The following is a 27,871-nucleotide window of genomic DNA, read 5'->3' as shown; positions in this document are numbered from 1 at the left end:
GCGTGTTGGACTCGTCAGGAAGAGCTGAGCTCAAATCCTCCCAGACACTTTTATTTAGACGTGTGACCCTGGAGAAGTCACTGAACCTTTCCCAGCCTCAGTTTCCTCCTCTGTAAAATGGGGATAATAGCATCTACTTCTTAGGGTTGCTAGCTCATTGCTACAGCATCCCATCCCTAAGGGTGAAGCAAACCGGAGTTGTAGGCGCGGCAGGGCCACGTGGCGGGGGGCTGGGCAAGCCAATAAGTTGAGACGAGGAGGAGCTAGTCGGGCTGACTGGTGGGAGGCTCGGTCACCTGCCACGGGAAGAGTAGAGGAGGGGCCGAAGATCGGGACCACGGAGGGGACAGGTGAGGGGGACAAGTGGACTGGCATGCTGTTGGGGCTGGGGTCTTTCAGGGACGACTCCTATTACTCCTTCTTACACTTCAGAGAAGGAGTTCTCTTAGATGTAAAGGGAAAAGATTGGGAAGGTGGGAATGTGTCATGTTTCTTCCCAGCTCAGCGACCTTACTTGCCCCATACACATCCCCTAGTCACTCTCATAGGGAGGAGGAGATGCCCCTGGCAGTCCCGAGATCTAGCCGGTAGATAGAAGGAGATGCGGGAGACGTCCCAGCATCGTCAGGGAGCGTGGTCTGGGGGGCTGCGCTTGTCCTCCAGGGATAGGGGCCGGGGGAAGCTAACGATAAGGGTGAGGGTAGGAGGGAAGCATCCTTGAACATTACAGACTCGGGGTCCCTGACTGTGCCTGAAAGACAAAACTGGATGAGATCTCGTGAGGAGTGAGCCCTGGAGTCCCAAGTAGAAATAGGATTGAGCATATAGTTTGGGGAAAGTCAGAATCTAATTTGGGACAAGGATGGAAGAGGGAAGGGAATCCTTCACACGTGGCTACCCCTCTCCTAAAAGTTGACGTTTTATCTAGGTTGCACTCCCCTATCCCTGGAGCCCCCTACTCAGAGCTGCTCCCAAGTCTTTCCCACTCCAAAGAGTAAACTCTTCTAGCTAGAATGTGAGCATCCTGGAGCTCAGGCACCTGTTTCCCCAAGAAGGATGCTCAGCACACCCAGCTACCAGTTAGACTGGTAAATTTCTCAACTTGTATCTCCCCATCATTAAGAAGCTGTGTGGCTTAGTACACGGAGAACTGGCCTCAGAGCCAGGACGACCTGGGTTTCAATCCCTTCTTTGACACATACTGATTGTTTGCCTTTAGGAAAGTCACTTACCCTCTGAGTTTTCCAGGCAACTCTAAGAATAGTTGCTGATCTGCCCGAGTAGAGGGCTTCCTTCTAGAGGGATCACCACACAGAAAGAACTACAGACCTGGAGGGGAAAAAAATCCTTCCTTCATTAAAATCATTGTCATTATTTCATTTTTATTGCTCAGATTCTTAACACTTTAAAGCTGGGGCACTATTCAATTGCATTATACCCTTTCCTATTTGGAGAGTCTAACCCCCAGGTTATGTGGCCAGTATTCTGATGTACTTAAGTTACAATGGAGGGCAGTGGTCCTTATTCCCACTTCACCATCTACCCTCAGGAGACAGCTTGTCTACCCTACTTAAGATTAGACTCCTCTTTAAACCAGCCCTTTCTTTTCCTCTTCCAAATCTCCTTCGAATTTTATCTTACCTCGCTGGGAAGTGAAGGTTGTCTTGAGCTCATGGAATACAAGGGCTATATACACCTGTTTGTATTTCCTTCAGGTGTTGTGAGTAGATATAAGAGAAATATAAGACACAGTTTCCTTTTTTTTAAGGAGTTAATTCGCTGTCTAGTTGGGGAGATGACTAGTGCCCGTGGAGTATTTAGAGAGCAAAGAAGACCAAATAGAATTAAACAATGAGGAACTGGACCATTAATCCATCCATCCATATATTTATTTAGCATCTATTGTGTGTCAGGCACTGTTAGGCAATGAGAATAAAATACAAAGAATAAGAAATCCTCACTTTTGAGGACCTTACATTCTTTTGGAAAAGTTAGCATGTACAGATATACATACATATACATTTATTTGTGTGTATGTGGTTGTGTATACACACACATATATTCAGTAGAGGGAATAGGAGAATGGTCAGAGAGGGCTTTGTGGAGAAGGTGAGATGATCATAGGATCATAGATTTGCACCTGGAAGAGACCTTAGACGTCATTTAATCCAGCCCTCTTATTTTACAGTGGAGGAAACTGAGGCCCAGAGGGTTTAGTGATTTGCCCAAGGTGACACAGTAAAGGCAGAGTTAGGTTTTAAACCGAGGTGTTCGGACTCCACATCTAATTCTCTTTCCATTGCACCGCATTACTCCCACGCTGGACTTTAAAGAAAAAGTATGTGGGAAAGCGTGAAGGATTTGGAGATGGGGGAGGGCATTAAGCATTAGCAAGGATATAGAGGGGTAAATCAGCGTAGTGTGTGGCGTGGTGTGGGGGGAGACAATGAGGACATTATCCTGACCCAGGACATTTACCCTTCAGACTGGCGTCTCTGCCCACCACTGGACATTTTGACCTCCAGACACTTATTCAGTAGAGGATGCCACAGGCTGCCCATGTTCAGGAGCTCTTCCATGAGGAAGCCCATCAGGTACAGGGGGAAAGTGAGGGGAACCTGAGGAAATGACTTCGGAGGGTTTTAGCCTTTTACTGGTCTTATGTGCTAATGGTCACCAGACAAAGGTGCTAAAAGAGAAATATTTGTGGTCAATTCAATTATTCATATGCAGATAGTCCTTTTGATTTATTTATGATAAATTTTTAGTCCTAAACCACCTTAAGTTTTTTTTGGGGGGTATTTCTTTGCTTTTACATGACCTTCATTTCTCAGTATCTTTCTCTCCCCCACCAAAGAGTCATCCATGATAACAAAAAATAAAAAAAGAGGGGAAAATAAAGCAGCTTAGCAAAATTACACAGCTATCAATCATATCTGACCATATCTGCAGTGTTCCACATCCATGGTCTCTTATTTCTGCAAAGAAGAGAGGACAGTGCTTTCTCATATCTCTTCTTTGGGGCTAGACTCAGTTGTTATAGAACAGCTAGGTGACGCAGAGGATAGAGTACTGGGCCTGGAGTCAGGAACCTGAACGCAAATGTGGCCTCAGATACTTACTAGCTATATGACTCTGGGCATATAGCTTAACCCTGTTTGCCTCAGTTTCCTCATCTGTAAAATGAGCTGGAGATGGAAGTGGCAAACCACTCCAATATCTTTGCCAAGAAGACCACAGATGGGGTCAGAAAGAGTCAGATATGAATGAAATGACTGAACAATAATCAGTCATTATAATTACACAGCATTCAGTTTTTTTTAAAAAAAGTTTGTATTGATATCTTTTTTTACACCATTTTTTACATAATCCCCAGCATCCTTCCCCCTGCCCCTCCTAGAGCACCATCCTATATAACAAATAGTATTATTTTTTTTTCTTCTGTTCATTTTCATTTTTAAAAATTGAGTTCCAAATTGAGAAGGCAAGTGATTTGATATCAGTTATACATGCAAAATCATTCACAATGTATTTCCATATTAGCCATGTTGCAAAAATAAAAGTGAAAAAAATGTATTTAAATCTGCACTCAGAGTTTGTCTGTTCTCTCTTTGGATGTAGGTAGTAGCAGTATTGCTAGGTTAAAGGGTATGTACAGTTTTATAGCCCTTTGGACATAGTTTCAAATTGTTCTCCAGAACAGTTGGACCAGTTCACAACTCCACCAACAGTACATGTATCCCTAGTTTTCCATATTCCCTCTAGCATTTTTCATTTTTCTTTTCTGTCATATTAGCCAATCTGATAGATATGTGGTAGTACCTTAGAATTGTTTTAATTTGCATTTCTCTAATCAGTAATGATTTAAAGCATTTTTTCATATGGCTATTGATAGCTTTGATTTCTTCTTCTGAAAACTGACCATTCATATCCTTTGACCGTTTATCAGTTGGGGAATGGATCACATTCATCATTTTTTGTGGAGTAAGTAATAGTCCCTGAGCCAACTGTCCTCTATAACTTTTGGGTTGTGGTCTCAGTTCATTAACTCTTCTTTAATTTTCTGATATCAGAAATAAGGAGCATACTCACCTTCAAATTCCAGATGCATTTACTGGAGACTTGAAAAAATATATACATACATACGTACATACAGACATATATTGCTCATATTGGATGGTTAACAGTATTATCCTGACAGACAGCTTCTCTTTGGAGAAGCACAAATTGATAGGACCCACATGGTGTTAGGAGCCGATCAGTATTGAAGTTAGAATTCCACCAGTGGCTTGACTGAATATTTGAATGCTAAGCACCCAAGCTAATGGAAAGTAAGTGATAAGCATTGAGTATAGGCACAAACCCTAGTTTTCCATACTCAGTACAGCTGCTCTCCCCCCAACCCCCCATCAATGCATGTGTGCTCAGAGAATGGAAATCCATTTAGATATCAGCTGAAGCTAAGATGGCAAATCTGTTTCCACAAAAGAACAAAAAAAATCATATGTTTCTTTTTAAAGGTCGATAGATTTCTGGGTGATACAACGCCTTGTATTGTTATCTTCATCTCTCCTTTATTCCCTCTCCACACAACACCTGGTGCAAAGTAGGCACTCAGAAAATTGCTAGCAGAATTGATTAGCACTACCTGCACCCCACTGATACAGAAATGGAGAACTGACTACATTGGAAATAAATTAAAATCCCTAATTAGAATCACAGAGTCAGAGAATTTTAGAGAATGTAAGGGAACTCAAAGATGATTTAGTCCAACCACTCTGTTTTTCAGAGAGGTGAGGTGACTTAATCCCAGTCCCACAGGTGTTCAGAAACACAGGCAGGAGGCGATAGCTGCATTGTAGAGCTTCCAAGGCCTCGTGTCAAAATGTCACAGGATTTCAGCAATTTAGTCCAATCTAAATCTGAAAAAAAATCACTTTTATAACAAACCCCCCAAAATGGTCATCCAGACTGCATTTGAATATTTTCATTGAATGAATAAATTAATGAAAATGTGCTTATTAAGGACTTACTGTCTGCACACTAAAAATCCAGACAGTTCTTGCCCTTGAGGTGCTTATATCCTAATTGAGGGAGAAAACACAAACAGGAGGATTCAGCTTCTGGGAGTTGGTGAGTGGGGTTGGGGTTCTGAGGGTATGAATAGGTGCTGGGCAAGCTCAGCCCTTTGCTTACCAGGAAGAGCCTATTGCTCAGCCCTTTGTTGTGGAAGAGAGTGGCAAGACTCTTTTGCTATGAGCGAATGCTGTACCAGTCACCCAAGCCTTGCCATGTCACCATCCCTAGGCTGGTTGGCCTTCCCTCCATTCATTAAGAGGAAGTCTGCTATTTCCTCATGTGACGATTGTACTTTTGGACAGTTCTGGTTGATGAGAACTTGTTCCTTACATCAAACCCAAATCTGTGTCTTTACAACTTCCCTTCATTTTTCCTGGTTCTGCCTTCTAGAAACAAGACTCTTTCTCTGCTATCTCCTTCACTCAATTCTCCAGTGGTGAAGTGGCCCTTATGCTTGCCAAGGCCTACATATATCCTTGATCCCATAGACTCCTGTCTTGTCTAACAAATGTGCCTACTATCACCTCCACCATCCTGTAATCTTTAGTGTTTGTAGCTGTATGGAAAGAGCTAGTAGAGGAGGGAGACCTTCCTTGTCTTTCAACCAGTTCTCATGTGACATGGTTTCCAGTCTCCTCTCCATTGTGGTTTTCTTGATTTACTCCAACATGTCAGTATCTTTCCTAAAATATAGATCCCAGAACTCAACACAGGACTCTAAATTTCTGATTATTTCAGAGTAGAAGGACCCTTACTTCTTGATTTGTGGACATTGGGCCACTACGATGTCCTAATAAGACATCGTACTTTGCAATCCATGGCACACTTTTGGCTCATTTTGCAGTCCACCAAAATCTTCAGATCTTTTTGATAGAACTGATTTCTAGTTCTCCCTCTCTTATCTTGTACTTGTAAAATTGATTTTTTTGAACTCAGTATGGAACTTTACATTTATCATCATTATATTTCTTCTTAGAAGACCCAGCTCAGTCTTCCACGTCTAATAGTATTTGGTGTTGTAGTGGTGGTGTCTCAGTTGTTTTCAGTCATGTCTGCCTCTTCGTGACCCCGTTTGAGGTTTTCTTGGCAAAGACATGGAGTAGTTTGCCATTTCCTTCTCCAGTTCATTTTACAAATGAGGAAACTGAGGCAAGCAAGGTTAAGTTTCTTGCCCAGGGTCACACAGCTAGTAAGTGTCTCAGGACCAGATTTGAATTCAGGAAAATGAGTCTTCCTGACTTCAGGCCAGGCACTCGATATACTACACCACCTAGCTACCTGTGACAAAATTTATCCCTTTCTAAATGCTCATACGGCAACCTTTTAATAATATATTGTAGCAGTTTGTCAGGAGCAAAGGCAAGCTTACTGGTTCATACCTTGCAGACTTCATTCACTCTCTTTCCTATTTCGAAGGTTGGGAAAATATTCATTCTTCTCAAATCCTGTGATACATTTTCCATTTTCTATTGTCTTTCAAAGACCATTGACAACAGTTTAGCAATTACATCTGCCGGGTCTTTCAGTGGTCTGGCCAGGCCTAGTGATTCAGAACTCACTTGTTTCGGGTTTCAGTTTCTTCCTAAGCATTTTTAGCTTTATTTATTTATTTATTTTAGAGCATTCTCCACGTCCGAGATAACAAAAGCAACAAGGGTCTGTCACCCATTATCATTGTCCCATTCACCTAGAGCAGTGGTCTTTCTTCTCACCACAAACATAGCACAAAATGTCCTTTTTTTGTAGTCCTTAGATTACACCACCAGCCTCAGCTCACATTCTGACACTGTTTTATGGACAATGTTGCACTTTAGTATTCATCTTGTGACCTGCCCTTGTCTTTTTTCTGAGTTGGTCATTGAGTTCTTTGTGCATTGATAATTCTCTGTTTAGACAACTACCCCTGTTCTTCATCATTGGGATTCTTCATTTTCGTGCTTTCAGAATCACTTTCATGTGAGCTTCCCATATTTCCCGAGTTTGTTTACCCTGAGAATTTTAGGCCATGGAATCCTACCTCTCCTTTCTCTGAATCTTTTGAAATAAACTCTCCCAAATCATCCTCTCTTCTATGACAAATTCTAAGGGCGTGTGGTCACTTCCCCACAAGATCCCAGTCATTTATTATTTCAGCAGCTACTCCCACCTTCACTATGAGATTCATGTCTACAATAACAGTTCCAACTTGTGGCTTCCTCTGCCTTTTGAAAAATGAAATTATCATAAACACAGGTCAGGAATATTTCAGTTATTCTGCTTTTAGCCATGAGGTCTCCAGATGTACAGATAATTGAAAGAATATGTATTACTATATCATCCTGTTGTGCCATATTTATGATCTGTTTTCTGAAATTCTCATCAATATCCTCTTTCTGTCCTCTCTGCTCTGCCGTTGGGCTGTAAATATGCCAACTTCTGTTTCACCCTGTGTGAGTCTCATGTGCTCTCCAGCATGTTTCCCCCTATGATTCCTAAATTTCTTAACCAGAGTGGATCTTTTCAATATACAATGTTACTCCATTGTCCCTTTTATCTTTCCTGTTCTTCCTGAAGATCTTCCATGGCCTTATTGCAGTGATGAATTCCATCCCACCAAGTCTAATTCATACCTATGAAATGGAATTTTCCTCCTTGCCTTAGACAAGGATTGAATTATCAAATTTTGTGCATTTATTTATAGACTCTGAAGGTCATGGACTTTATTGCTGGCTTTTTTTTGGGGGGGGGGAAGCAGTCTGTTTTATTTATTTTTTTAAAATGTATTTATTTTTAGTTTTCAACATTCACTTTTATAAGATTTGAGTTCTAAATTTTTCCCTTCTCCCTCCTGATCCCCCTCCCCAAGATGGTATGCAATCTGATGTAGGCTATATATCTATTAAACATGTTTCCACATTAGTCATGTTGTGAAAGAAGGATAAGAACAAAAGGGAAAAACCATGAGATAGAAAAAAAACAAAAAACAACAAAAAAAGAGAAAATAGTATGCTTTGATCTGCATTCAGACTCCATAGTTCTTTCTCTGGATGTGGACAGCATTTTCCATCATGAGAACTTTGGATTGTCTTAGATTATTGCATTGCTGAGAAGAGCTAAGTCTATCTAAGTTGGTCATCGCACAATATTGCTGTTACTGTGTACAATTTTCTCCTGGTTCTGCTCATTTCACTCAGCATCAGTTCTATTGCTGGCTTTCTTAGCCAGCCTTCCAGTCTCCATAAAATATTCTTTCCCTCCTTTGCTATTCTTTATATGTTGCACCTGCTACTGTTCATGGTATCTAGGCATGTTATTTCTGGAAAGTTTTCTCCCTTCCCCTCTGTGTTCAGCTTAAAACTCTTTTGGTCACATTCACAAGATTCTAGGCAAACATATTTTTACCAGTCCCAGTTATGAGTGTTCTATTCCTGGACAACAGACCATTGTTTCTGTATTTTAAGCCATAGTTCAGAAGTTCAAATCCCATTCATAAATACTATTTTCTTAGCTAGCAGCTCACTTCTCTAAAATGCCACTTCTCTTTGGATTGCTGTGTGTGATCAAGGTGAAGAATGTTCTGTCTCCTAAAAGAGAAGGTAAAAGAAACTTTATTCTCAAGGTTGTATACATGCACACACACACAGAAGGGCTTCAGTGTGAAAACAAATACAAATCTATTGATCGATCATAGGGCAGCTGGGTGGCCCTGAAGTCAGGAAGACCCCTCTTCCTGAGTTTAAATCTGGCTGCAAACACTTACTAGCTGTGTGACTCTGAGCAAGTCACTTAACCCTGTTTCCTCATCTATAAAATGAGCTAGAGAAGGAAATGGCAAGCCACTCCAGTATCTTTGCCAAGAAAACCCCAAATGGGGGTCAGTGAAGAGTCAGACATGACTGAAAAATGACTGAACAACAACAAATTAATCAATGAATCAATAAGCATGTATAAAGCACTTACTATGTGTCAGGTACTATGTTGGGCCCTAGGAATGCAAAGACAAAAATGAACCAGCCCTTGCCCCCAAGGAGCTTACATTCTGTTGGAGGAAATGAGGTGTACATAAATAAGTATATATGAAATAAATACAAGGTAAAAAAAATTTGTTTTGAAGGGGAGCTCTACTAACTAGGTGAGACAGGAAAGGCTTCATGTGGAATGTGATACATGAACAGAATTTGAAAGGAAACAAGAAGTTGTGTGAGGTAGAGGTGAGATGAGGGAAAAGCATGGGAGATGGACAGTACGAAATCAGGGAGATGGAATGTCACGTGTGATAAACAGTAAGAATGGTCCAGTTTGGCTGGACCATAGAGTGTGAGAAAGGGAATAATGTATTATAATGTTGGAAAGCTAGGTTGTAGAGGGCTTTAGGAGATAAACAGAGGAGTTTGTATATAATCCTGGAGGCAAGAGGGAGCCATTGGAGGTTACTGAGCAGGGGAGTACCATGGTCAGACCCGCACTTTAGAAAAATCATTCCATCAACTGACCAAAAAAAGGATCTGAAATGGCAGGGGGAGATCCTGACCTGTCTCGGAGTTTGGAGAGTGGAAGAATGTCACACACAGGAGAAAGGGGAGAAAGACCACTGAACACTTGGCAACAAGAAACCAATATGAAGCTCTTCCCAAAGGTAAAGGATCTGGACATTCTGAAGAAGTAGCTGCTCCTCATCCTCCAAGGAATAATAGATGATATCAAGATGATGTCAAGATCAATGTCAAGATCATCCAAGAAGGGTCAGAAGAAGCAAAGACTAGTAGTGGTGGTTGGTGACTCTCTACTGAGAGTACTGAAGCAGTATTTGTTCACACAATAATAATAGATGTTTTCTTTCTTAGGTAGAGAGACAAAACATTTATTAAGAGCTTATTATATTCCAGGCACTGTGCTAAACTCTGAGAATACAAATACAAACAAAAAGAAAAACAGTCCCTGCCCTCAATGAGCTTATATTCTAATGGGGGGAGATAACACATAAAAGCTGAAAAAATGGGAGTGGGGTGGAAAAGATACCTATACTGGAGCATGGTGGAGGAGTACAGAGAATGGGAAGTAGAATGGGGAGAGGTGTAAAAAGTGAGCATGGCTGGCTGGGGCACTTCTTCGAAGAAATGGAGGTTCTGGGGAAGAACTCACCATGAGAGAAGGGGTCTGCAGGGTCAGAGAGATCTTTCAGGGTGAGATGGCTGCAGGAGTAGAGCGGGAAGGCATACATCCAGAACGTGACAGATAGTCTCAGTCTCCCCAAGACTTGTCAATCTAGATGACTCCTGGTGATTCCTGTGGGCATGAGTGATATTGCCAAAAGGATGCTGGAAAGCGTTGCTAAAGATTAAAATCGTGGGCAAGAAAGTGAATACCTTAGGAGGTACAGCTGGCATTTTTATCACTGTTGCCTCTCTAAAGTATAGGGTTCAGGAGAGGGAAAATGATTTTGGAAATGGACTTCTGGTTAACAAGATGATGTCTGCAAAATGTATTTGGAGTTCTGGATGACTATTGTTGGCCAGGGTTGAAGTACTCCTAATGAAGGCTAGTATGACTATATTTTCTTGGAATTTTGCCAGTCTAATCAAAAGAACTTTGAATTTAAAGAAAAGAGGGGGGGAAGAAAGCTACTTTTATGTATCCATCAAAACTATAGACAGTGCGAGGTAGGGGAGAAGAATAGCAGAAGAGACACCCAGCAGCCCACAGCAACAAGAAGAAACATTTATTAAGCACCTGTTGTGTGCCAGGAATTGTTCCATTCTTACAGCCAAGGGAAATGAAATGACCTGCCCAAGGCAGGGCCAGGATGGAGAACTAAGATCTCCTGTCTTCTAATCTACAACTCTCTATTGTGTTGGAGCTGTTCAGTTCTTAGTCTATTCTTTTCTCTTTTTTCCCAGTCCAGGGGTGGGGAACCTGCAGCCTCAAGGCCACATGTGGCCTTCTAGATCCTCAAGTGAAGCCCTTTGACTGAATCCAGCTCCCCTTGATGAAAGGATTTGTTCTGTTAAAACTTGAACTCAGTCAAAAGGGCACACCCAATGACCTACATGTGGCCTCTAGGCCACAGGTTCCCCACCCCTGTGGACCCAGTCACTGCTACCTGACCTGTTGATGTACCCTTAAGACTTTGGGGGTGTTTCCATCCACTCTGCATCTGAACTCTCTTATATGTGTTGCCTTCCCCAATTAGAGTGTGAGCTCCTTTAGTGAAGGGACTGTTGTACTTTTTCTATTTGTATCGTCAGTGCTTGGCACATAGTAAACTGTATATGTATATATGTATATGTGTGCATATAGACACACACATATGTACACAGATATACTTGTGTATATATATATGTTTATATATATACACATTTATGTATATATATATATATGTATATATATATATATACACATCTGTTACCGCCTCAACCCCTCTACCCCTCCATACATACACATGCACACACACTGGACTGTTGTCTGTCCTTTGTTCTTGAAAAGGGCCAATGACATCAGGAAGGCAATATCTTGACTTGTAAGTGAATTGGATTTAAGTGAGGCAGGGTTGTGCAAAGTCACCAGCCTCACTTTCTCCTCCAGAGCCATCTGGATCCAGTGGCAAGACATAGATCAGGACAACTGGACATGGCCCCAGATGCAATGGGAGATCTTGGCCTTTTTAAGCTAAGGTTTTTTCAAGGTCTCAGTTTGTCTGAGGCAACACCCATTCAGTGATTAAGGCTATGTAAGAAATGAGGCAACAGATGGCCTCTTTTGCCTAACCAAAAAAAAAAAAAAAATCTATCTGGGAGGGGAAAACCCTCAGGGTTTCTGGCCAGAACAAAAACAATTGCTATTTACACTCACTCTGAGCCAACAAAACCCGAATAATGACCATCTGAGACTTGGGTTGAGACCTGGCCAATTATTGGCCAATCAGTGAGAGCCAGAGTGATTTGGATTTGAGGCATGGTCAAGTAACTCCATTTGTATCACAGTGGCTTTATCAATACCTGGTTTTTCAGAATTCTATTTCAAGAAATTTATATTCTTTGTAAGGTCTTTCCCAGGTTTCAGTTTGTGTGAGGCAACACCCATTCAATGGAGAAGGAAATGGCAAACCACTTTTTTTTTTTTTAAGAAAACCCCATGGACAATAAAGTTCACAGGTTTACAAAGAGTTGGACACAGCTCAATGACTGAAATACAACTATATGTCTGTGTATGTATGTGCATATAGATGTGTGTATATAGATATATATGTATGAAAATATGTGTGTACATATGTGTATGAATATATGTATATATTATTGGAATGAATGAACCAAAAATATGTTTATATATGTGTGTGTGTATTAGATATGTATCATATATTACAAAATACATATATATTGATTAGATTTTGATTAGATATATACATGCAGATATATATGTTTATGTTTGTTATATATATAAATATACACACTTTTTTTTGTTATTCATTCATTCCAAGACTTTTCATCACTTAAACTGATTTAATATGAATGGATGGGTGCTTAGAAGAACTATTCAGACCTGTTTTTCAAGTCCCATCCAGACCTAGTCTCCTGCTATCCTTAGTCCAAACTGTAGCTATACTGGTCACATCCTTTACAGGGTCCTACATATGTTAGATCAGGGGGGGAAAAGCACAGGACTTTCTGTTTCTTTAGACTCTTCTATCTTTGAATACTAATTCTGGGAACAGTTGGCCATCTAGATGCTTCTCTCTAGCAACTTTCTATCCCTACCCCAATCCGTGGGATCAAATGTCCTGGTGAGAGCTTTGGGAGTTTGCAGAACTCTGACTAAACAACGCCCAAAGAGCACTGTTTAATGGATCTGTGCCAACCTGGTGGCCTTTATCTGATGGGGGTATGTGATTGACCCTTCTGTCCCCTTTCAACATTATAACTTGGATCAAGGCATCCAGAGCATGCTTATCATAAGTAGCATGAAAATAGAATGAATGGCTATTACACTGGATGATAAAATTAGGATTCAAAAAGATCTTGATAGGCCACAACAATGGGCCAAATCTGATCAAATGAAATCCAGTAGGGATGACTATAAAATCCTTCATTTAGTTTTAAAATATCAATTAAGTAAATGTAGGTGGGAGACCTGTCTTAGCCATCCATGTACAAAATCATCTGGGGTTTTTAGGGAACTTCAAGGTCAATATAAGACAACAATGTGTCCCAGTGTTGTGGGAAACACCTATAACTTCTGAGGGTGGTGAATTTCTTGAGCTAATAGGAGTTTGGAGTTTCAATGAGCTAAGTTGATCAGATGTCTACACCAAGTTTGGCACCAATATGGTGAAGTCCTGGATGGGGATGCCACCAGGTTGCCTAAGGAAGGGTCAACTTGCCCAACTGAGCAATCTGGGCAGATTTCAAATTCATATAAGGAAGAATTTTCAAACAATTAAAGCTGTCCAGAATGAAATAGACCATTTTGTGGAGAAATGAGTTCTCAGTCAGTAGAAGCATTGAAGCAAAACTGAATATTCCCTTGTACTTGGTGGAAGGTTGGACTAGGACACTGCTTAAGTGTCTTCCAATTTAAAAAAAAAATCATATGACCCTGTTAATTAAGAAGGCATTAAAAAAAGAACTGAATAAGTACCGTTTATGAGAAGGGAATGCCCTGGGTGAATTCAGGAAAAGTAAGATCGGTCTAGCTTATTGTAAAGGAAAACAATGGATGATAAAGTTTGAAAGGTAGGCTGAGGTCTGATTGTGGGAGGGCTTTGAATACTATGTTAAAGAGTTTAGAATTATCTTATAAACAGTGAATGATCATGAAAGGATTTAGAGCAAGTAAATGCTGATATAACTGTCTTAGGGAATTAATCTGGCAGCAACATGAGGTTGTAGGTGGAGATGAAGAGCCAGGAGGTAGGGAGTTTAGTGAGGAAGTTGTTGCAGTCATCCAAGTATGAAATAATAAAGGCTTAGACTTGGGTGGTGATACTGGAAACTGGAAAGGAAAGAAGAAATTGGGAGAAATTGTGAAGTAAGAATTGATAGGACTTAGTAAGATTAGATAAAGTGGGATCATGGCAGGTCTAGAGAGGAGTCAAAATGGACTCAGAACTTTTGAGTTGTTAACTGGGAAAATAATGATACTATTATCAGAAGTAGGGACATCAAGAATGGGTGTATTTGGGGAAGAGAGAGAGAATGATTTCCCTTTCAGATATATTTAATAAAATTGAAATGGTAATAGAATTCTTTTTCTTGGGAGGAGGATGAGCTGTCCAGTGCTGTGATTTCAAAACTGTAGGGTTCAATGAAATTGGGACATATCCACATAAAGATAATTTTTAAAGACTCAGAATATATGAAATCTCTGAGGAAGAGAGTATAGAGAGTAGAACAGAAGGCAGAGAATTGTACTTTGGTCAACATCCACATTTAGAAGAGTGTAGGAGAAAGTGGAGTCATAAAAGATGGTAGTACAAATACAGCAAAAGTTTAGCACCTGTTGTATGCAGAGTAGTGTTCTAAATGCAGGGGAGGCACTAAATTTAGATAAAGAATGGAACCTATCATTAAAAGCTTATAGTCTAATTGGTAATAGAAGGAGAACAAAGATAGCATAATGTCATGGAAACCAAAGGAGAAAAGACAGTTTTAGAAAGGAGGGGGTGTTAAAAAATGTCAGAAGCTATGGAGAATTCAAGAAGGAGGACTAAGAAAAAAAATATAGGTGAGGTTGTAAATTAGGAAGAGACCAATGAATAATCTTTGAGAAAGCAATTTCAGTACAGAGGTGGCATAAACCAGATTCCCAGAAGTTGAAGAGTAAGTGGCTGCTGAGGAAATGGAAGTGGAGGATAAAAATCATTCAAAAAGTTGGGAAGTAAGAGAAAGGACAGAAATAGGACAAGAGTTTAAAGGGGCAGCTGAATCAAGAGAAGGTATTTCCAATGTAAGGGGAAATTGTATTTATAGGCAGAAGAGAAGAACAGGTGGAGATGCTAAGGAGAGAGGGCTTAAGTAAAGGAGCAAAATCTTGGAGAAGATGTTGCAGAGAGAAAAAGACACAGCGTGGAGAGCATAGATGAAAGCGTTAGTTGTGTAAAGATAGGCAGACATATTCTCCCTCTGAGACTGGAGGGGAAGGAAGACATGGTAAGTATAGAGACAGATTTTTAGATAGAAGACTAAACATGGAGATTCATGATATATGGTGCTCATCTTCTCAGTAAAATATTTTGTAAGATCAAAATGAGGAGGTCTGACTACTACTAATAGTTAATATTTATACAGCATTTTAAAATTTGCAAAGTACTTTATAAATATCTTATTTTTTATTCTCACAACAACTCTTATCTTTCTTTCATAGATGAAAAAACGGAACCAACAGAGATTAAATGACTTGCCCAGGGTTCCACAGCTAATATATGTCTGAGGCCAGATTTGAGCTCAGGTCCTCCTAACTCTAAGTCAAGCACTCTGTCCATTGCACCACTTAGCTGCCTCCCTTAGATACTAGCTCTCTGAGGTCTATGATTCTATAATCTGCTGATGGTGGGGGTTGAAGTGGTATTGGGGGGGCAGTTGAGAAAAATGGAGGTTTGAAATATTGGTTCTGAGTAGAACTCTTGGGAATGAGCAGTAACAACAACAATGACACATGAACTTGACATCATGACTTTCTGAGCTATAGGAAATGCCCAGTTGGAGTTGGGTAGCAGTGGAGCAAGTCAGAGCAGGTCCCAGAACTTCACCTACAGTACTCTGCTAGAGATAAACAAGGGCACGATGATACAGTGCAAGTTGTATACTGGACAGTTCTCTGGAGGGATCAGAGATGCTAGGAAATGATCGGAGTTGTAGGGTTGAGTCAGAGAAGGTTGCTTGAAGAAAGTGGTGGATGAGAATGGGCAGAGATAAGGCCTGATGGATTTGTGTTTGAGAACAGGGAAGGATGGTATCAGAAAAGATGGAGGAATCAGAGGACCAGAGCTATATCTTAAGCTACGAGCCCCTTGGGAGACGGGCTGGCTTTTGCCTTTCTTTGTATCTTCAGCACTTAGGACAGTGCCTGGTGCATAGTAGGTGCTTCACAAATGTTTTTGGACTAAGAGGCCATCTAGTCCAAACTCCTTATTTTACAGATGAGAGAACTGAGGCAAATGCTTTAGCTAAGATCACAAAAGCAATAAAAGGGATTCGAACCTGGAGCTAGTGTTCTTCCCATTCTTCTACCCTGTAGTCTAAGGTATGTTGCTAGTGGTTTTGGGGTCAGCTCTAAAATCTTCTCCCCTGCTCTCATGTGTGATAAGCCATTATAATAGTTTGTGTATTCAAAGGAAGTAGGAGCAGACATGGCCTGGGAACCTACCTCAATATGTTTTATTGGTACCCAAACAAAGGCTATGGTGAGGACATGAGCACTTTGTCCTTTTTCTGGATTATTCCTTAGTGGAGTGTGGTGAGTCTAGAACTTTTGGCAAATGTGGTTTTCAGTACAACAGCTACATGTTGTGGGGAGAGGGTCCTGGTGTAGTAGCCAGGGCATTAGCTTAGAGTTAGGAAGATTTGGGTTCAAATCCTACCAGAGAACCCTTGCTAGCTGTGTGACCCTGAGCAAATCACTTCCCTACTAAGGTCCTCAGTTTCCTTATATGCAAATGAAGAGATTGGACTTGATAATATTCAAGGTCCCTTCCAGTGCTCTATGCCTCAGTTTCCTCAACCATAAAATGGGCTGGGGGTTGGTCTTGGTTGACTCTAAGGTCCCCAGCTATAATTCTATGATCCTTTGTTCTTAAATATTTGACAAATGCAATATCATACTTGAGTCTCAAATAGTTAGGTAAAGAGATGGATATAGACATATCAACCATTTATTAAACACTTAGAATGTGTTTCATGCACTTACCCTGTGCTAAAAAGGGATGTAAATACAAGCAAGTGAAATAGTCCTTGATCTCAAAGCACTTGTATTCTAATGGGGTAAGACAACACGTGAAGGAGTGTTGGAAGGAACAGAGAGTTAGGATAGGGAGTCAACATGGTATGAGGATGGTGTGAAGGCCTGGTTCTGGACATGACAACAAGGCAAAGCAAAAGCTTGACCATTGGAGCCTGGCACCCCACGGGCAGAATCTAAGGTAAGGACGATGGCAAGAGTGGAGGCGCCATGGTGTGGAGATTGCTGAGCAGCGGCATGGAGGCTTGATTCCATCATGACCTATTTCTTTTGTTTTCCATCTGCTTTTGCTGCCCGCCCCCTCTTTCTTTTTGTCCCCATGGCATTTCATGCTCCAAACCACAAAAGATTGTCCTCTAGGGTTTATCCACAAGGGAAAAGAGTGATATACAAAAATACCCTTCCCCCACAAAAGAGTTGCAAGTCATTGAGAATACATAGAAGAGGCACCACTTGTCTGTAGCGTATGTGTTACATGAACTTTTTATCTAGCTAAAGTTCCTGGGGAGCCTGGCCCAACTGGCTCTGATTGGACAATCTTTTTTTGTTGTTGTTTTTGGTGATGCAATTGGGGTTAAGTGACTTGCCCAGAGTCACACAGCTAGTGAGTGTTATGTATCTGAGGCTGGATTTGAACTCAGATCCTCCTAAATCCAGGGCCAGTGCTCAATCCATTGCACCACCTAGCTGCCCCTTATTGGACAATCTTGCCATGTCTTGCAGATCAGTGCTGGCTCTTCCAAAAGTGAGAATTGATGGGTTTTGACAAGTATGGAAAAAGGAAATTGGAAAGGAAAGGTGAAGTAGCTGATGGAGGAGCCATGAATGCCAGGCTGAGAAAGTTAGAGGTTTGCTCCCACTCACAATTTTAAACAGGCAGCTGAAGGGAAGGAAGGTGATAGTATAGGAAGATGAATTGGACAGTGGCATTCAAAGAAGACGGGAATAGAGAGACTGGAAATGGGAAATATGGATGGTATTAAGATTTAAATTCCAAGGAGCTCAATAAGATGAAATGCTTACAGTGTTTGAGTTGGAGGGATCTCTACTGGATTCTTCTCCAGTTAGACTAAGTGGACCTGGGTTCTAACCCTACCACTACCACTTAGAACCTGTGTGTGACTGTGGACAAGTCCCTTTCCTCATTTGTAAAATGAAGAGGGGGAGTTGGACTACATAGCCTTCAGATTCCTCTCCAGCTCCTGTGATTCTATGATCCTGGCAACTTTCACCTCCTTCCCCCAGGATCCAGAGAAGCTGGTAAGACAGGGCTACAAGTGGCTATTGCCAGAAGCAAAGTGAGGCTCAGTGCCCCAAGACTGGAAAATAATCTAGCCGGCTAGGGAGCTGGATCTCGCCAAGACAATAGCCAGCACTGCAGAGATCTCACAGCTGGATATTTACAGTCCCGGTTGCTTTGTGGGTGGGCGGCTTCTGCCTTTGATCAGCACAGCTGATACATGGTATTTCCTGGAGTCTGATGGGGGCCCTCGTGGTTTGGGCACATCTCTGCCACCATTCCAACTGTGCCATCTGTTAACATGGGGGGGATGGATTACAGGGGCAAGAGGAATGCAAGCAGGGTCAAGGATGGCTCCAAGGACTTACCCTCACACAAGGAATAGCATTTGAGCTGGAAAAACACTGGAAATGGCATTGATGTACTTATGTGCAAACCAGACTCTCAGCGATGGTTTGAGATTGTTCAGCAGCAAAGGTCAGGAGAAGATTGAGAAAGCAGAATGGCTCTGGTAGTCGGAAGAGCTTGGGCATTGCCCTCTTGTTTCTACATTCCTGTGTGTAAAGGCTCCCTAGAGGAGCCCTTCTGGGGCATGAATAGTAGTGTGGTGCAGTGGAAAGAGCGCTGATTTTACAGTCAGAGGACCTGGGTTCAAATCCTGCCTCCGATACTCCTTGTATGACCTTGGGCAACTCACTTAACTTCCTTGGATCTGTTTCCTCATGTGTAAAATGAAGAGATGTGGGTTGACTAGAAGGCTTCAGAGCTTCCTTCCAGCTCCGGTACCTCTGCCAAGAAAACCCCAAAAGGGGCCACAAAGAGGCAGACACAATGGAAAAACGAGTGAAGTAGAAGTCCCTTCCAGTTCTGACACTGGCATTCCAGGATGTAGGATTCTACATTCTCCCAGGTACTAGAGCAGAGAAAACAGGAACATATGTACTAGGCACAGTTACTGCTCTATAGTCTTTGCTGATGGAGAGGCTGAAATTGATCGAGAGTTTGAGTCCGGGTTCTGAGCTGCAGAAAAGCTGAAGCCAGTTGGGGGTCTGCACTGAATATGGTACAAATAGAGTGTATGTGGGGGGAGGTGTGGGTGGCATCGGGCTGCCTAAGGAGAGGCAAATCAGGTCCGGCCAGAACAATGGAACAGATTAAAGCTTCAGTGCTGATCAGTATGTCCATCAGGCCTGGGAGCGACCACTGCAGTTCCATCCCACAATATGTAGAGAGACCCATCTCTAAAAAAAAGAAAAATCAGTATACTTCATATCTTTGGGTGCTCTGCTCATCTGTCTCCCACCACCGTGCCTTTGCACTGGTGGGCCCCCATCTCTGGCATATACTCCTTCCTCCACTCACTCTCACTGAATTCCTCTCTGCCAACAAGACCCAGCTCAAACATCCCCTTTCTGGATCCTCCCAAACTGCTGGTGGTCTCCCTCTTAAACTACCATGTGTTTAACTACTTTGTATTTGCTTGTGTTTATATTCTTTATAGTTATCTTCTATATACTTCCTCTCTACACACATATACATACATGTGTGAATGTACATATATGTATGTATACATATATATGTGTGTGTACTTGTCTTCTCCATTAGAGGAAGAATTCCTTTAGAGTAGGTTGTTGTTTCATTGTATCCCCAGCACTTAGCTCAAGGGTGGGGAACCTGCAGCCTTGAGGCCACATGTGGCCTTCTACGTCCTTGGGTACAACCTTTTGACTGAGTCCAAGTTTTACAGAATAATTCTTTTATTAAGGAGATTTGTTCTGTGAAGTTTGGATTGAAAGGGTGGCACTTGAGGACCTAGAGGCCACATGTGGCCTTGAGGCCACGGGTTTCCCACCCTGACCTACCTCAATGCCTAGCATATAGTAGGGGCTTAATAAATGTTTGTTGAATGATTCTTCCTCCTCCTCCTCCTCCTCCTCTTTTCCCTCTCTTCTTTTTTCCTCCCTTCATTCTTTTTCTTTCTTCCTTTTCATTCCATGTACCCTATACCTAGAATGCTCTCTTTTCTCATCTCTGCCTCCTTTTCTGGCTTCTTTCAAGTCTCCCTCAAATCCCATTTTCTGCAAAAATCTTTTTCTAGTTTCCTTGAATACTACTGCCTTTCCTCTAAGATTATCTCCAATTTACCCTAGATACTGGTATCCCCAAAGTTGTAGTGCATTTTAAAGCTTTATTAGTTTAGAACTCCCAAACTCAAGCTTTATTAGCTTAAAAATGCACTAGGATTTTGGGGACGCCTGGTATATCTTGCTTGTCTGTGGTCTCCCTCGTTAGACTGTGAGCTCCCAGAGGTCAGGGATTGTCTTTTTTGCCTCTTTGTATACCTGGTGCTTAGAACAGTGCCTGGCACATAGTAGGCACTAACGAATGCCTACAGACTTGACTTTCTTCTTCCCATGGTGCTTGTGAGTTACTAGCCTCGCAGAAGTACAGACAAAAGACAGAGCTACTGCTTTTGAGATTACTTAAATGCATCTGTGAACTCATCCTGTGTATGTCCATTCACCAGCAATGCTTATCAAAGACTCTCCATGTCTTCTTATTCTGTGTGATTTCTTTTCTAGAAATCTTTCATGGCAGGAAGGTGGGTGGGGATTTCCAAAGTCCTGGAATCTTCTGCTTCTTTTTCCACTTTTGGGTGGTGGGTTACCCATGATCATCAATGGGTCCATTCCTTAGCTTTTATTATGCTACAAGCCTGGGTCACCTTCTTCCCCAATCACATACTTGTCTAGATAATAGTAACTTTTATCCTTCTTGTCTCACGTACACCGTCACTGGTAACGGGTCACTTCTATAGACCAGTCTCTGTTGCCCAGCAGTAAGACTGATGAGGTTATCACTAGATCAGCACCCTACCTCACTTTGTGTTGGGTAGACGCTGGCTCAGAGAGCTTGCAAAGTAATCCAAGAGATAGATGCCACCCCAAGAACCAGGCTTTGGAGGAAGTGAATCATTATTGACTTTCTTAGATAGAGAGCTGAGGGCAAGGGTTGTTTGATGAGGAAGTTGATTATTGGGCGGGGAGAAAGAACCACTCTTTTTTTCTCCCTATCAGGATCCCCAGAAATCTGAGTCATTGGCCATCCTATTGGGTTCTCCTGAGCTCCAGTCTGTCATCCAGCCTCCAGAGTTAGAATCCTTAAGCAGGATTTTCAGTAAACATTTAGTAAGGTGCCTGTATGAGGCAGCTAGGTGGCACAGTGGATAGAACCTTGGGCCTGGAATCAGGAAGACCTGAGTTTAACTACAGCCTCAGACACTTACTAGCTGTGATCCTGGGCAAATCACTTAACCATGTTTGCCTTAGTTTCCTCGTCTGTAAAATGAGCTGGAGAAGGAAATGGCAAACCACTGTAGTATTTTTGCTAAGAAAATGCCAGATGGGGTCAAGAAAAGTCAGACACTACTGAAAATGACTCAACAGAAACATGTTCCTGGCACTACACTAAGAACTGGGAATACAAATGCAAAAAAGAAAGACAAGTCCCTGCTCTCAAGGGGCTTACAATCTAATAGGAGAAGATTATACCCAAGAGGAAGCTAAAAAGGAAATGAGGTAGGGATGGAGGGGGTAGGTGGTCTACAGGAGTTCAGCTAGGTGGGAAATGAAGCGATGGCCAGCTTGGGTGCCCTCCTTAAGTGGAGGCTTTGGGAGAAGCTCTCTGCCCTCCAATCAGACAATCCCTAAGGCAGAAGTGTGAGTTCCAGGGCTGATGTGATCTTGCACAGAGAGAAGTGTTTAGATAAAGAGGGGGCCATGCTTAGACTTATGCTGTCCTTCCTCATGATTGGGAGCTTCTCCATTCTGCCCTATGCAAAGAAATAAGATTATTTAGTGGGAATATTTTATAAATTTTATAAATTTATTTTGTAAATGGAGAAAAGAAATTGTTGAGTCAGTGTCAAAATGAAAAAAAAAATGCACAGTAAGCAAGAACCCCTTTCCTCTAGCTGCCTAAATGTAGCTAGGTGGCCCCCAGTGGATGAGCACTGGATACATGGAGTCAGTAAGACCTAAGGCCTTGGACTCTTATTCTCTGTGTGAACTTGGCCAAGTCACTTCACCTCAGTTTCCTCAACTGTAAAATGGGATAGTAATAACAATACCTACCTCCCAGGGTTTCTGTAAGGATCAAATGAGGTAATTTTTGTAAAGCTATTAGCAGAATGCATAATAAATGCCTCTTTCCTTCCTCTTCTCTCTTTTACTTATGCTCCTTTCCCCTTTCTATTCCCATGAAGATATCACTATATACACTTCAAGTCTCTCACCCGGGCCCAAGTTCATGTTGTGCGTGGCCCACGGCCACAGTGAACAGGAATGCCATTCCTCTCTTCTCTGTCCTCAGCCAAAGCAACAGAGCTGAGATGGTGGGGCTCTCCAAGTTGACCCATTGAATCTCAGTTCAGCAGCCTTGTAACACCTCCTTTCAAGTCTTATTAATAATTAAATTATTAACTTTGAGAAAGCAATTCGAATGCCTTTGTTTGCATACTCTAAGTATAAGGAGTTTTCCTGTGTGTACTTTGTCTGAAAGGGAGGGGCCTTCCTCTGTTTTGGCCTCCCCTGACCTCAGTCCAGTTATTTGTTCTCACAGGTTTCTTCCTCAATCAGCCAGAGCCAGGGTAAGAATTTCCCAGTGATGGAAAAGGAATTCCAGAAGGCGGCAGGCTGTACCACGCTAAGAGCGGCGGGAGAGGTCATGGAAGGCTTGAGCCACCTCTTGGAGTCTGGAGGCTTAAATTTTAAATTCACTACATGTTTATTTTGTGCCTGCCATGTACTGTACTAGGTGCTAAAGTGTAGAAATAGTTCCTGAAAGTCTTGTCAGCCCAATTTTCTTTGTATGAGGAGCAGAGGTGTTAGCTAGGAATTTCCAACAAGGACATCTACAAGGGCATGTGTGACTAAAAAAGGAGATGGGCCAGTCGCGGTGAGTGGAGGGGGTGGTGGATGGACAGCCAGTGTTGTATTCACTCTGAGGAACACAGTCTTCCTCAGGAGATTGGTTAGATCTCTAAGGGAAGCTGATAGAAACACAAGGAAAATCAATTTACAAGCATTTTTAAAAGCACCTGCTATGTGCCAGACACTATGCTAAACAAAAACATTTCCTGCCCTCAAGGACCTTATATTCTAATAGGAAAGACAGCATGTGTATAAATAGCTACATATAAGATATATACAGAATAGATAGAAATAACCTTAGAGGGGAGTCACACATTATGAAGAAGATTGTTGTGGTGGGAGCAATCTTAACATCTTTTCTTCCTAAACCTATCCCTTTTCCCCAAATTTGTCTAGATTTTTCTTTGAAAGGTATTGGAATCATCCTTGATTGGCTCAGGGCATTCAAGCTCTGGCTGTTGACATCAGAGCACCACTTCCCGGCTGTCTGAGTACAAGCAGCACGAAATAGTCCCAGGCATTTTCCGATGCTTGGCTAGGGGACCATGATGGGCAACTCAGAAGCAAGGGAATTTCACTTTGCTGAATTAACTAGGGTTGTCCTCAATGCATATCTTTGTTGAATATGTTTCTCCTATGGCTATGTAAATCTCCTTTTGTTAACTGTTGAGTGACCTAGGAGCGTCTAATTTCATTTCAATGTCAAATATAAACTATCAAGAGTCTGGCCCAAGTCCAGAACAGTTGTTTTCTGTAGTGGAGGTCATACCCACTCTAATGAGACAACAGATTCTTTGCAGTATCAAAATATAAGTATAAATTCCAAGAATCATTTGCCCATCTTGTGATGTCCTCTTGAAGAGCTGTATATGTGCACATCATGGAAAACAATTTCTGTAATGAGTACAAAGAGCCTTAGATTCAGAATCAGGAGGTCTGGGTTCTAGAACCCTGAGTCCATACTGTCTTCTCACCTAAAGGTTAGATTCCTCTGGAGAAAGGATAGTGTTCTATACTTTTTTTGTAATCCTATCTCTTGAGTTGTTACCTTTTAGGTGCTCGGTAAGAACTGAAATGAATTGAACAGATGGTTTAAAGTCAAAAATCAGATCAAGTCTGAGCTTGGGGCAGGCCGAGATTGCACTAGGTTTGCCCATAGACAAAGCATGGATGCACGGTCCACTCCGGAAAAGTGAAAGAATCCTAGCTTTGGAGTCAGAGAACGGAGAGTCAGTCGGTATGTCTGCTGCTTAATACCTCTGTGACCTGAGCAAGCCCATTGGACATTCTGGGGCCTCCATTTCCTGACATGTCAAACAAGGGGGGATGGGCCAGCTGACCTCAAAATCGACCTCTTCCTCTAAGTCTGTGATCCTATAACTTTATCCAAATCCTTCTCAAACTTGTTCATATTTTTAGCTAGTACCGCCTCTTCAGATAATAGGATTCCTGAGTTTGTGCGCCACTGTGTAAAGCACTTTAACATGGCTTAAATTTACTTTTGTAAAGCTTCCATGGAATGCTTCTGATCTCTGGTCTAAAAAGAGAGGGGCACTGGTTTTGTAGTGAAAGTACCCAGGGTTTAAATTTTGTCTCTGCTCCTTTATTACCTTGATAACCTTCAGGAAATCATTTCCCTTCTTTGCTTCTCAGTTTCCTCATCTGTAAAGTGAGAAGGAAGGTTGACCCAGATGGTCTCCAAATCTCCCTTCCAGCTCTAAAATTAATGATTTTACAAGGTTTTCCAAAAGTCTTACTGTAGTATTCAGCTTTAATAACTTCAGAAGAATAAATTCTACAAACTTAGAAAAAAAACATTTGAAAGATTAATCATTTAAGATTTTAAAATACTGATATGTTTCTTATTAAAATTCAACATAAGCACTTATGTTATACATTGTTCTAATCAATTTTTGAACTTAGTAAAAACTTTCATCAGCTGCTACTCAATGACTCAAAGGATTGCATTTACAACCCTTGCCTTAAGATCATTCAAAGAATAAGGTTTTGATGCATACGTTAACTTTTTAATGTCATCCTATAAGAAAAAGTCTAATGGAGATAAATCAGGTTACTTAGGTGACAAAAGGAACCAAGCAGTCTGAGAAAGTGTCACCTAGACAGAGTCGGACATATGATACATAATGACAGGGTGCTTTGTCTTGTTAAAATCAATTTTGGGGGGGGGGCGGGGAGGCTGGGCAATGGGGTTAAGTGACTTGCCCAGGGTCACACAGCTAGTAAGTGTTATGTGTCTGAGGCCATATTTGAACTCTGGTCCTCCTGACTTCAGGGCTCTATCCACTGCGCCACCTAGCTGCCCTAAAATCAAATTAAAAATTTATTATGCAAAATTCATAAAACTGAAGTAGGTAAAGGTGTAAAGTGTAATAATATGTGTAAAATAAATATACATAATTAAACTTTCAAATGATTTTTGTAAGTTTGTAGTATATATACTTCTGAAGTTATTAAAGCTTAAAACTACACTAAAACTTTTGGGACACCATCTATTACCAAGGAGATGAAAATGACAGTCTAAAAAGTTAAGACCCTTTAATTTGGAAAAATGACTGCTTAAAAACAGACACACATGTATATACATACACACAAAAGCTATGTGTGTGTATATATGTGTATGTTTTACATATGTGTGTGTGACTTTATCAATGTCAGTTAAAACTAAACTAAAATTTGAAAGAGGTAAATTTAGGACAAATAAAAGGATATACTACTTTAGGTTCATTAAGTGGTAATAAATCTGAATAATAACCTATTAAAGAAATCGAGGGATGGTCTGGGGCACCCCTGAACCTTTTGAGATTGAAGATAACTGTGGAGATTATAGTTGCCAATCTGCAAAAACAGAAACAAAAACAAAAAAGCCCATTGAGGCAGAGCTCTGAGCCAATGACACTTTATTAAAGGGTCCATAGTCCCCTCTAATGAAGTGGACCCCAGATCTTCTTCATGATCTGAGATGCCCCCTTCTTCCAGGGCCTTATTTTTATAAGGCTTGATACCATATTTGATACTTGAACATTCCAAAGGCGCTATATACAAAGTATAGAATCCCATTGGTTGATAGACCTTGCTTTGAGGGACAAAAATGATACATCAGCTAGAAGTAATATGTTAGCAGAGGGCTCTCAGGTTGGGCAAAGTATGGGTCATCTCCACTGACTAAGTGAGCATAAAATGGTTACCCACTCATGTTGGACAAGAGACAGTGAGGCAGGGGTACAAAAACAAGTTGGGGGACTTTCCAAGTAATTGAGTCACCTCTGCCACACTGGGCTTGATCACCATGACAAGGAAAAACAAGGGTGGAGGGCCTCTAGTTAGCTTCCTACGATTAAGCAAGTGAACTTACAATCTGTAGTTCACAGCTCTGGGGTCTCATATACAGAACTTATAATCGCTGCCCTTATGGAATCATATCAAACTGATTAATGTTGACTGGCATAGAGTAGGGGTCTAACTGAATCATTTCTCACGTGACTATGGCCATTCACAACAAATCCCATGGTGTCACATCAGACAGAATCTTGGCCTGGGTGGACTCAGTGCTATGGGGTAGTGCCTCTCATATTTGTATTAAAAGATCACCAAACTGTTCTCTGTGACCTGGGAAGAACTGACTAGGGAAAATGAGCCTAAATTAAAACAGAAGAAAGCTGAGTTGGATATGAGAACTTGATTCTCATGAGGAGCTGAAAGGGGAATGGTCTGCCAGTCCCTGGCTTGGATGATTTAGTCAAGCCAAACCAAGTCAAGTCAAGTCAAATCAACAAACATTTATTAAGCATCTACTATGGTCCAGGCCCTGTGCTAAAATGTGAGGGATACAAAGACAGACAAAAAATAGTCCTTGCCAGGGAGCTCACAGTTTAATGAGAGAGACAACATGCAAACAGCTATGTACGAACAAATGCAGACAAAATAAAATGGACCTGGATTTTCCTGATTAACCCATTCCATGATTTTATAATTCAAGAAGAAGGAAGGAAAACTAGGGTCCAGTGTGATTTCTACTAGAACACCCCTTTTTCCAGCCAGGGTTTTTTTTTTTTTAAGAATCCTGAATATTTAACTTTAGTTGAAGGGCCACAGTTTAAAGGCCCTCATCTATAGCTATCAGCTTCCCTGGAAGGGGGCCTATGGGCTTATCATTTCAGAACTTAACCTTTATGAGTATTAGTAGTTTGGAAAAACAATTAATTTTGGTCCACTCCAGTGATTGTAGAGCATTAAAACAACCCTATAATGAGATTCGGCTGTAGAACAACTGAGCACAGTGTTCTAGACTGGTTATAAAATGGTATCTGCAATAAAAGGAGACAATGTTGACTTGATTAGGTAGGAAATGAGAAGGCCAAACAATCTCATTTCAAGTTATCCTTTCCCTTCCTAAATGATCTTTTACAAGCATAAACTTCAGAACATAATTACCTAACATCAGTTTCAATATTTCTAAGCTGTTCTTAGTATTTTAATATTGTTTAGGGGGAATTGAAGGATAACATTTGGCCAGCACAAAGGCTATATTAGTATTCAGGAAATAGTAGGAGAACCAGACATGGTTCCAATATATTGGATGGAGTCTCTTTGGAGGAACTGAAACAATACAGACAGTAATTACATAGCATGAGCTAGTCTGGTTGGCTGAAGTCAGGACTGTTCTGGAGTCAGC

General features: G+C 41.3%; 1 protein-coding gene across 2 annotated transcripts in view; it reads left to right on the top strand.

Annotated features, from left to right (window-relative positions):
• Positions 1-257: 257 nt before the first annotated feature.
• Positions 258-27,871, top strand: part of SLC12A8 (solute carrier family 12 member 8) — a 168,171-nt gene continuing 140,557 nt past the window's right edge. For both annotated transcript variants that reach the window (XM_020985999.2, XM_020986001.2), the window contains exons 1-2: positions 258-350; positions 2,486-2,594. In XM_020985999.2, the coding sequence (XP_020841658.1) occupies positions 2,544-2,594 (51 nt within the window). In that variant the 5' untranslated portion in view covers positions 258-350; positions 2,486-2,543. The remainder of the gene's footprint in view (positions 351-2,485; positions 2,595-27,871) is intronic.

The sequence above is a fragment of the Phascolarctos cinereus genome, unplaced genomic scaffold (genome assembly GCF_003287225.1).
Source record: "Phascolarctos cinereus isolate Bilbo 61053 unplaced genomic scaffold, phaCin_HiC Scaffold_726;HRSCAF=1367, whole genome shotgun sequence".
NCBI classification, from domain to species: Eukaryota; Metazoa; Chordata; class Mammalia; order Diprotodontia; family Phascolarctidae; genus Phascolarctos; species Phascolarctos cinereus.
This window is presented reverse-complemented; position numbering and strand designations above follow the sequence as displayed.